General features: G+C 40.5%; 1 protein-coding gene across 1 annotated transcript; it reads right to left on the bottom strand.

Annotated features, from left to right (window-relative positions):
* Window positions 1-1,733: 1,733 nt before the first annotated feature.
* On the bottom strand, window positions 1,734-10,441 carry LOC132142699 (RING finger protein 122-like). The gene is made up of 6 exons (XM_059552760.1): window positions 9,381-10,441; window positions 5,786-5,936; window positions 5,298-5,340; window positions 4,856-4,897; window positions 4,081-4,163; window positions 1,734-2,474 (listed from the first exon to the last, which is right to left on the bottom strand). Exons 1-6 carry the CDS (start codon window positions 9,403-9,405, stop codon window positions 2,351-2,353), a joined length of 468 nt encoding a protein of 155 aa, XP_059408743.1. The 5' UTR covers window positions 9,406-10,441; the 3' UTR covers window positions 1,734-2,350.
* Between the last annotated feature and the right edge of the window lie 1,790 nt (window positions 10,442-12,231).

Genomic DNA, 12,231 nt, shown 5'->3' on the forward strand with positions numbered 1-12,231 from the left:
CACCATCTCCATCCTCAAACTTGGAGGTGGATCAGTCCTGTTATGGGGTTTCTTTACTGTAGAAGGAAGTGGAAATCATGACTGTATGAAGGACATCATGGATTCTTTAAAGTGTCAGGCCATCACAAGAATTGTGATGCCTTTGGTGCAAAAACTGAAGCTGATGATCAATGGACTTTCCTGCAGGCCAGTCATCCCAAAGTACACATCCAAATCTACTACTGCTTGGTTCAGGGATCAGTCAAAGAATGTACTTGAGTGACCTGTTCAGTCTCCAGGCTTAATTCTCATTTCAAATATCTGGTTGAATTTGAAGAAAGCAGTGGCAATGTGAAAACCAAAGATTATCAGTGATCCGAAAGCTTTTTCAGGTGTGGAATGGGCCAAAACTGTAGTAGAGAGGTGACAGAAGCTTCTAAGCACTTACAGACAGCGTTTATAGGTCATTTTAAAGAATAAAAGATTCTGCACAAAGGGGGTTGAATAATTTTGAACATGAATGTTTAGAGCCAATTCGAATTTTATCATGATTCATCAATGTTCCATTCTCAGAATCACTCAAAAGTGTATTAACAAACTTTCTCTAATACTTTACTGATGCCTTTGTTAAATTGATTTCATAAAATGTTATCCTCCACAGCAAATTGTCTTGCAAGTCAAGGGGGTTGAATAATTTTGAACACAACTGTATATCTGAGTTACTGCAACTTCTTGCTACAACAGCATCAGAGCGACTCAGATGTCCTTCTGCAGAGGGTGCTGCAGAGCCTGTCCAATAAGAAACATGAGTGCCAGCTACACTTTATACATGCATACTTAATTCCCACATGTATACCTGCATTGAGATTCACTAGGTGTAGATTCATTCAGGATCAAGAATCTGAAAAGCTATTTGGATGATATTCAGGCCCTGCAGGTTGCCTGATAGCAGCTCATGTTTAACAAGGTCCTGAGTACTTACACCAAACGCACAGACTTGTGGTCCATATTCATAGACTTGATGGTGAATTAAGGCTCTCAGATGGAAGTGAGGTAAACACAGCTGCAGGGTGATAGTCAAAAAATGTAAACAAGATTTTTACTTCATACAGTCAACTTTATGAATTCTTACAGACATAGTTCACCCAAAAATTAACTTTTTTTATTTACATTTTAATTTTTTTATGACAGTTGATATATGTAGAGAGGAATTTAATCTTAAAATACTGATCTGAATTGAGATTTTTGGAGTTTTGGAATTGAGGAGTTTTGTTTTTGCACAACATATGATCGAAAATATGTTTCCGTTCCCTCTAGAGAGCTTTTTGATCGTGTGTCAGTGAAGAAGATTAAGTTCTTCTTCAAGCGTTACCTGGAGTACAAGAAGAAGAACGGCACACCTGAGATCATCCAGGCGGTCAAATAGAGTGGAGTCGAAAGGAGCAGAAGCTGCCAGGATATTAGAGGACAAAGAATCTTTTTGCCACCCACCCATATTTAATCCATCTGCTTTTTTTCTTATTTGCTTTTTTGTTATCAGTTGTGCACCTATTTACATATTGCTGGAGATGCATTTGCATGCATTTCCTGAACTGTCACATCACTGAATGTCTATAAATGACTACATTTTCCTATTTGATAAATGATGATTATGGATTAAAATATTGCTGTAATATTAAGTTTTGCAATAAAAATTCTGAAAAGATCCATAAGTCTTTATTCAACTTATATATATATATACATAAAAAGGAAGCTTAACCACAAAAACATGACATTTTATTCGAAAAACAAACAATACAAAATAACAATCAAAAGGGACCAATTCAAACAATGAACACGATATTGGATAAGAACTGCTGGTTACTGATTATATATTTAATATTTCTGTAAGGACTACGCAGGATCTTCAAGAAGACCGTAGTACCAGTCAAACAGACAAACCTACAACCCTATTATCGCATATATACGACTGTCCATTGACAGCAGAATTTTAATTGCCTAAGTTTAATGTTTTCTTTTGTTGCCTGGTTAGAGCCCCTGAGGCAAACTCCTGAGATTTTAACCTCTCATTTTGACGTCTGTTACCCAGCATGCACGTTGTATCTCTCACTTTAGAACCTCGGCACAATACTACTTTATTATTATTATTATTGTGGCACAATATATAGGAGATTATTCTTAAGTTTGGCTACTGGCAATATGGTACTGAATCACTAGTGGAAGCTGAACGCTGTCATCCTGGATTCTTGCGTTCTCCGGTCCGCTGTGGCGGTGCATATAGATGGCTTTGGAGAGCCTTGGCAGATCATGTGATATGTTCCAACAATCGCAGAGGGTGTTAATCTGGCTGTGGGCCGTACAGTTTCTGGGTTCACACCTCCTCTGGGTCTTGCAGCCCCTCGGCTCCTCGTGGGGCATCAGCGTTGTGTAGACGCATGATGGGTTTATTGCACATCGGGCAGACACTGCGGATCTCTAGCCATTTCAGCAGGCACCTGCAAGTTACAAAGAAACAAGAGATTTTTTTAAAATACTGGTGCGAATGGCAAACTAGGGTTTTGCACTTTTACGTGTCCATGCAAAGTTTGTCACCACAATGCTACTTGGTTGCTTTGCAGTTGCTTGTAGTTTGATGCATTTAGGAGTTAGAAGACAAAAGTATTAGCATTATTAAGAGTGATGCATATTATCAACATTTATTCTACAAATAAATTGCACTGCATACTAATATTATTTTCAATTTCAATTTCTTAAATGTTTAGTGTGTAAATTGACTTATCCACATAAAATAGACTTTATTAGTTTATATATATTTTTCAAAGGTTTGGGGTATGTAAGGTTTTTTTTAATGTATTTGACGTGTTTTTATGCTCACCGAAACTGCATTTTATTAGATCAAAGATACAGTAAAAAATAAAAATAATAATAATAATATTTTGAAAATTATTATAATTTAAAATAACTGTTTTCTGTTTTATTATATTTTAAAATGTAATTTATTCCTGTGACGGTAAAACTGAATTTCAGGAGCCATAAATCTTCAGTTTCACAGAAATCATACATTGCTTAATATCAGATTCTTTGATGAATAGACAGTTGGAAAGAACAGCATTGATTGGAAATCTTTGTAAACAGTTTATACTGTGACTTGATCAATTTAATGCATCCTTCCTTGCTATATATATATTTAAAATATTTATACATTCCTGGCCGTGCGATATGGCTGCAGGCCGTATGCCATAGGTAATCACAGTGTGCTGATATACAGCTATATCTCACGGCAAGGAGTGTGATATTGCGTTTATACAAAAGTTTGATGGCACACGTGTGTAAATAATAGAGACAACAAAGAAGTGTCGTTAAAGACCATCTTTTGTATGGAAATACTTCCTTCCGCCATGGATTCAAATCTCAGTTTGACAGTTTAACAGCTAAACTCAAACCTGTATTCTGTAGAGTCGAGTATTATGAGAGAGAGATTGACTGAGCAAGTGTGATTACCTGCATCTGATATAGCATTCATTCTTCAGCTCAATCTCATATTCACAATAAAACATTAGAAAGCGATATCTTTGGCGTACTATGCTTTCATCTATTAAGGGTGATTTCTGATGACAGCGCTGCCCACTGGATTTGTTGGCTAAGGTGTTGTTGAAAGTAAAAATAACTTTCTTGTGTATAACTCTCAGTGTGTTCATGAGCGTTGAATGCCCACTGACGCCCTGGAGCTCAGATCGGACCAGATTCAAGGACCAGAAAGAACCATTTTATAGATAGATAGATAGATAGATAGATAGATAGATAGATAGATAGATAGATAGATAGATAGATAGATAGATAGATAGATAGATAGATAGATAGATAGATAGATAGATAGATAGATAGATAGATAGATAGATAGATAGATCTATTTTTTACTGTCCAGAAAATGTCACATTTACTTCAATAAATAAATAAATACAAATAATTGTGAACAATACATGAATTGTGAATGATGAGTTTTTCTTTGTAATTCTGCCGGCTGTATATTCCAAACAGATCTTGGCATGTAGTACATGTGACATTTCCAATGAAGTAAACACTTGTTTCAGTGGAACTCACTTCTTATGGAAGGTGTGTGAACACGGGCACACGCCCAGCTCGTCTCTAGTCTTGAATTCCTCAAGACATACGGCACAGGGCTGCTGTGATGCAGAAGAAAAAAAATATTTTAGTCTCCTGTTCTTTTACACTCATAATTCACCCACTTGAGCAGTAGGAATGCTGGTTGTTACTTTGCCAGCATTTTCTCTTTGTTTGGTTTCAGTCATACTTTTTCCTACTTCATGATGATGCTAAGGGGCTGGAGTTCCATTTTCTAATACCGGACAGTTTCACGTCTGGGTTCTCAAAAGGCAGGTCCCAAAATGGTCGAGAGGACCAGAAAATCTTGCAGAGGTCTATTTGCATAATCAAGAATTTCCCCTGAGGTTTTTACAAATCAAATGAACACATCATAACCTAATCGAGCCTCGCTTGCAAAGGAATTATTAATGCACTGTGTGGGAGATCTGAAAAGCAGAACTAGCATCTTTGATTCTGATGCTTAAAAAATAGAGCTGGTCATTCTCAGGAAACATTGCCAAATGGTGATTTAATCAACCGGATACTGAACTTTGTCACATATTTTGGTCTATTTATTGTGTCCCGGAAATAATTAATTAATTAAATAAATAAATTAAAATAAATGTTATGCCATAACATTTCCCCCTTGAAAAATAATAAAATAATGCTTTGATATTTCTGACATCATGCACATTTTTAAACCATTTATTTCAAACAGCCACGCCTGGTCTTAAAATACAAAGGTACTTTACAGAGAGCTTATGAAACTTACTCCCAGCAGGCTCAGTTTCTTTCCAGCGCCTTTCAACACCACCTTTCAGAAGACAAAAAATAATAATAAAGAAAAAGAACAATGTGTTGTTTAACGTTACAGTAAATCGCTTGAAGCTGTGAACCATTCAAGCATAATTTCTGCACTACTAACGCCACCGAACGGAATTGCATATTCGGAAACAGCTTTCCGAACACGACCCCCATCAGCCATTGGGCGAACAAACAGATAATCAGGCATCTAACGAATGCCATTGGCCAAAAGTATATACATATATACAGTATATATATATATATATATATGCGACAGTATCACATCTCACATGCTAACTATAATGAGCAGCCAATATCATGAAGGTCATCTGTTAGATTGGATTTCATCAAGACTCTGACAAGGACTGTGCTGTATATTTACATCTAACTATATTGTGTTTTATGCCCACCTCATTGTAGCTGTACTGCTCCCTTGTACCCTGCTGTTTCAACCTGTAAAGAGAAGAGAGAGAAAAATGAAACACTTTTGCACTTCCTGAGTTCAGCTGCAAAAACTGTTGTGGGTGGTGCAAAAGAGAGATGTCGTGATTGTGTAATTCATTTTGCTGCAGCATTTCCTTTGTCAAACTCTCTCATAATCATATAAAATATGACGTAATATATACACTAATTTATACTAATAATTCATACTGTGTGTCAGCTCAAGGTCTGATGAAATGTGGGATTGCAAAATGTAATTTAAATTGCACCATTAAAAACAAATAATGTATGTGAATAGGATGTTTAGTTTGAGAAAAAAACAGACAATGTCAAGGTCTAGACATGTCTTCCTGTGTCTTTCTTCATGTCTTTACAGGAAGCAAAGAGCAACATAGGACACAATCTGATTTGTGTAACAGCAGTTGTGCGGGTGTGGTGAATGTATTTGGGTTCGTGCCTGAACAGATAGCAGCAGAAGATTACACTGAGCATGAAGATGAACATGCCTATGCCCAGTACAATGACATAGACATTGAGCGGCAGACGGTAGATGTCTTCTTCTGACATATCACAGTCTGAATGCTGCAGCCCTAGACCACAGAGGCAGCCTGCACACAAACACACACACACTTGAAATCACACACAATGGCTTAAAAATATTCGAGCAGGAAGAACACGCTTCATTAGTATAATCATTTTCAGGGGAATTCTAGGAAATTAGCTATGTACAAAACAAATAGGAACAACTGTGTAATTCCCGACAACAAACTACCATTTGGCCTTTCAGGAAGCCGTGTGTGTGTGTTAGTGTGTGTTACTAAAGTGTACCATTACTGTTTTCCTACTATGTGAAGTTCATCTCCATTCATATTCTCCTGTCAGTCAGCATAAGAGGTAAAGATTAATGCAGCGTCTGCAAGAATCCCCATCTATTCATCTAAGGTGCTTATATAGAGGAGCTTCCACAGAGATTATTGTAAGCTTGTGTCATTCTGATGAGACGGTAAAGTGAGATTTAATGTATGCCATATGCACAGGATTCAGATCTTAAAATAATTTGGTGATTGTATTATTAGTATTATATTATGGCGTATATGGAAGCAAAGATTTCACTTCTCTACAACTGAATGTTGTTTAATTAAATGATTATTATTATGTAATGCTACTGATTCCGACTGATTATCATATATATTTATATATATATATATATATATATATATATATATATATATATATATATATATATATATATTAATTTATGCGAACATGGTACCTTAGTATTACTATGGTACATTTTTGTTAGTGGTTGACATTTGCACTGTGCAGTGCACATAGTTTTCTAATTATGGTCCATATTCTTGTTAACGCTTTATTTAGAAGAAGTTTGCTTGCTCAGCAGCTTCCTGTATATGTATATTCTAGTTATGCATGTACTGTATGCGTATACACACACACCCACACATATGTATAAATGTATCATTCAGATGTTTGGTGTCAGTAAGACTGAATTTATTTATTTACTTACAGAAAAATTTATACTTTTTTCACCAAGGACACATTAGATGCATCAAAAAGACATTTTTAGTGTTACATAAGATTTATTTTGCAGATAAATACTGTTCATTTGAACATTCTATTTATTAAGAATGAAGAAAATAAATTATTAGTTCCTTTTCAGGAACTCGAGCTGCGTCGAGCACTTTGGGGAACGTCCCTGACGAGACCGTCTGTACGCATTTCCCCCATCGCTCTGCTCCCGGGAGTTCTGGCGAGAGTACGCCGGGACGGGGTCCGTCTGTTATTAGTAGCCCTGCTCTGGCCGGGCCGAGTATGGTTCGCAGATCTAGTCTCGCTCCTCGACGGCTCTCCGTGGGAGATACCGATCAGGACAGACCTACTCTCACAGGTGCAGGGTACGATAATTCACCCTCGCCCGGAGCTGTGGAAACTGTGGGTGTGGCCCCTGAGGGGGCACAGCTCATAGAATCCGGTCTCTCAACCGAGGTTGTTGAGACCCTCCTCCAGTCCAGAGCTCCCTCTACGAGGAAACTGTACGCCCTGAGGTGGAAACTCTTCACCTCATGGTGCAGAGACCGCCTGCTTGACCCTGTTAACTGCCCAGTTGGTACAGTTCTGGAGTTTCTACAATCTAGGCTCTCTGCGGGGTTAACCCACTCCACCTTAAAGGTGTACGTGTCGGCCATAGCTGCTTACCATGTCCCTTTCAATGATCAGTCAGTGGGTAGACACCCCCTAGTTACACGTACCTCCAGTACGGTCCCGTGTTCCCCCCTGGGATTTGGTTGTGGTTTTAGAGGCTCTTTGTAAAGCTTCATTCGAGCCAACACAAGATATCTCAGATAGACATCTGACGCTTAAAACTGCCCTGTTACTGGCTATCACCTCGCTAAAGAGAGTTGGAGATCTTCAGGTTCCCTCTGTTACACCACAACCTATCGTACTGCAGGCCTTCTGCCCTCCTCCCTTTTGGGAGCCAGACCAGGAAAAGCTAAATTGTATGTGTCCAGTGCGAGCACTGGACGCATACGTCCACAGAGCTGCCCTGTGGAGAAAATCCGACCAATTGCTTGTTTGCCACGGTCCTCCTAAAAAGGGGTCTCCTGCCTCCAAGCAGACCCTAAGTCGTTGGATAGTCGAGGTTATCAACGTCTCCTATGAGTCCTCTGGTCTTCCCCTTCCTTTGGGAGCCAAGGCTCACTCCACTCGGGGTATGGCGGCCTCTAAGGCCTTCTCAGCAGGTGTGTCCCTCTTGGACATCTGCAACGCTACGGGGTGGTCCACGCCCTCTACATTTGTCAGATTTTATGACCTTGATATGCGAGCCACGCCGGGCTCTTCTGTTCTCTCGTATTAGCTGTGCTCTTCGGATACACACTAGGCAGGGATTTGGAAGTCTGGCAGCGTGGGCACATCGTTCCCCAAAGCGCTGGACGCAGCTCAAGTTCCTGAAAAGGAACGTCTCAATGTTACGAATGTAACCCTGGTTCCTTGAAGGAACGAGACGCTGCGTCGCAGAGCCATACTCCCGGCACCCTTGCCGGCGCTTGCTTCCCTGCTCGAAGCTGAAGCCAGCTGCACGGCACGTGCTTTTATAGCTTCCTGGTCGATACGTCACCCCGCCCGTGACGTCACGCCCTTCCATTGGACAGATTGCACATGATATTCAGAGTCGGTCTCGTCAGGGACGTTCCCCAAAGCGCTCGAAGCAGCGTCTCGCTCCTTCAAGGAACCAGTGTTTTAACTTTAAACGTAACTTTGAGACGTTTCTACTGTATATACCTGAGCAGCAAATCAGCATATTATAATGACTGAAGCATCATGTGACACTGAAGACTGGAGTAATGATGCTGGAAATTCAGCTTTATCATCACAGCAATACATTAAAAATGTAACTGTAATAATATTTCACAGTATTACTGTTTCTATTGTATTTTTTTTTTAAATCAAATAAATGCAACCTTGATGAGCATAAAATACTTCCAATTAAAAAAAAAAAACATAAAAAAATATATCCCAACCACAAACTTTTGAGAGGTATATGCATTTATAACCCAAAATCCTTAATAATATTTAAATATGCAAATATACCAGCTGTTTTGTTAGTTTTATCTGGTTAAGGTGATCCGGTTGACAACTTTACATGACATATAAATGATCAGAATCTGAGCAATTTCCACTAATAATGAGAATTCGGTCCTTGATCGTCTCATTGCTGAGTGTCAGTGTTATTGAACATTTGACTCGTTATAGGTCGATCCCCGATTTCGTCTAAAAATGAAACTCTAGACATATCGGTTTTCAGAAGAGCAGAAGGCAGACTGCATGCGGGTTGTTAAAAACAGTCTAGACACAACACACATATTTTTTTAATCTTAACAAGCTACTCTTGTCTTTTCCGAATAGTTCCCTTTGACTTCTTCAAACTGGTTTCAACATCCTGAGCAGTGATACCACTTCAGTGACTAATGCTGAAGGGAAAAAACAAAAAACGAATTCAAGTTCAGCTTGGACTTTTCGCAAAGGCCACTCACCGTTACACCATTGGAATGGTTGCATGTAATCCGACGCCAAGCACTGCTGCAAACTCACTGCTTGTCTGGAACAGGCAATGCGGGGGCTGGAGGACACAACCGAAAGCTTGATTCCAGCTTGAATTATTCCCGACAATTTCCCGTAACGTAGGTCAGACGGGTCTAAAGACCAGCTTTTCAAATGACAGGGTGTGCTGTCTTGATTATACTTCAATTATTCCTCCATTCATCCCACTTTTATGATGTCAGCATCGAAGAACAAAAGATTCCGATCACTCTTTGGCTCCGCCGATGTGAATATGCACAAGGTACTTTGTTACACAGACAAAAGGTCCATAATACACCCTTGATATTCTTCTTGTCTCTGAGAACCAGTCCATATGTGGCTGAATGCCACTGCAGATGTGGTCTTCTTTGTGTTGTCATACACTAAAGTTAACAAATTCCTTAAGAATAATTACTGTGTATGGTGGTTAGCGAGCACTAAACATCCATAACACACAAGACTCCATCTACGGCCTCTGTCTTCCTTCAAACCCTTACTGCAGGAGACTTCTAGCTCTTCCTCCTTGACGTTGCTCTCGATCCGTCTCGTTTTTTTGAGGTATATTCCTTTATCGAACAGCAAGCAGTTTAGAAATGGAAGAGAGCAGTCTCTTCGCCACCATCAAGCCACTGGAGTGTTTATGTGTGCGCCTGTGTGGGGGAGTATTTTTTCTCTCCACCTAAAACCATCTGCTCTCTCAATCCTTCCATCGGTAAAGTGGACCAAAAAATGAATAGTCCCTTAGCTCATTCAACAAATATCTGAGCCAAAAGGCAAGCAGCTGCAGTTAAAGATGTGTTCTAGTGAGGCCAGCCAGTAATATTCTCCAGGAAGGCTCCTGCGTCTTTCCTGGCTGCACAGTTTCAGTTTGTAAACAGATCTTTGCTCATGTGATCCTGGTTTGCCTCGCAACTCTGTCCTCCAATCCCTCCCTCCCTTCGTGAGCGATTCCCCTCCTCCAATCCTCTGCGCGACTGCAGTCACAGGATGGCCTTCAATGCTTCTATGTCTTGCTCAGAGGGCTGCAACATTTTAAAGGAAGTAAGGCTGCATGCATGCGCGCTGCTGCAGAAAACAGAAGTCAAAAGGTGACAGACAAAGCAAGATATAGTGCAGACTGAATGAGTGAGTGAGTGCATTGACAGGTATATACAGGTGATCTGATGCAGATTATGTTGCTGTCTGACCTACTAAAGCATTGACGTGATCAGAGCCTGTTTATTTTCATCCACGGAACACAATTGCAGCTTTTAAATGGAGTAAAGGGGAGAAAATACAAGAGACTCAGGTGACCAACCCCTAACACTAACGCGGGATTCAGCTCTGGAGACAACAGCTGCTGCTTGCCTAACAGCCATGTGCTCTCTGTTTGTCACACTCAGCTATCTTGATGACTTATCAGTGTGGTGTATGAGTTCAGTTTTGTGCTAAACAGATTATTTGCTGGTTATCTAACAAATCACAAGTTACACTTCACTCTGAGAATGCCATTCGCTGTCATAGAGGTGTTTCTTATTGTTAACTAAAACTAGAACAATTAAACATTGTTTTAGGTAACTGAAATGAAGCTGAAATTAAATTAAATATAAATATTAGATGCAAAACGTACGCTTAAATGAAAACTAGAAATGTTGCCTTGGCAAATAACTGAAATAAGCAAGTTTAAGTTGAAACTAATACTGAAATACATATAAAATAATATTTAAAAAATGAATAGAAATGACAAAAACCGATAAAATGTCTAAAACTTTACATTTAAAATGAAAACTGAAAATAAATAAAAGAATTTAAAGATTATAATAGTATATAAAATAACACTGGTTTCTTCAGTGTCCTTGATATGATTATTAAAATTCACACACACACACACACACACATATATATATATATATATATATATACAATTTTATTTTAGTTTCCATCCATCCATCCATCTTCTTCCGCTTATCCGGGGCCGGGTCGTGGGGGCAGCAGTCTAAGCAGAGAACCCCAGACTTCCCTCTCCCTAGACACTTCCTCCAGCTCTTCTGGGGGGACACCGAGGCGTTCCCAGGCCAGCCGGGAGACATAGTCTCTCCAGCGTGTCCTAGGTCTTCCCCGGGGTCTCCTCCCAGTGGGACGCGCCCGGAACACCTTCCCGGGAAGGCGTCCAGGAGGCATCCGGAACAGATGCCCGAGCCACCTCAGCTGACCCCTCTCGATGTGGAGGAGCAGCGGCTCTACTCTGAGCTCCTCCCGGGTGACTGAGCTTCTCACCCTATCTCTAAGGGATCGCCCAGCCACCCTGCGGAGAAAGCTCATTTCGGCCGCCTGTATCCGGGATCTTGTCCTTTCGGTCATGACCCAAAGCTCATGACCATAGGTGAGAGTAGGAACGTAGATTGACCGGTAAATCGAGAGCTTCGCCTTGCGGCTCAGCTCTTTCTTCACCACGACAGACCGGTACATCGACCGCATTACTGCAGAAGCTGCACCGATCCGTCTGTCAATCTCCCGTTCCATCCTTCCCTCACTCGTGAACAAGACCCCAAGATACTTAAACTCCTCCACTTGAGGCAGGAACTCTCCACCAACCTGGAGTGGGCAAGCCACCCTTTTCCGACTGAGGACCATGGCCTCGGATTTGGAGGTGCTGATTCTCATCCCAGCCGCTTCACACTCGGCTGCAAACCGTCCCAGTGCATGCTGAAGGTCCTGGCTTGATGAGGCCAACACGACAACATCATCCGCAAAGAGCAGAGACGAAATCGTGTCGTCACCAAACCTGACCCCCTCCGGCCCCTGGCTGCGCCTAGAAATTCTGTC

Source organism: Carassius carassius, chromosome 6 (assembly GCF_963082965.1).
Source record: "Carassius carassius chromosome 6, fCarCar2.1, whole genome shotgun sequence".
NCBI lineage: Eukaryota > Metazoa > Chordata > Actinopteri > Cypriniformes > Cyprinidae > Carassius > Carassius carassius.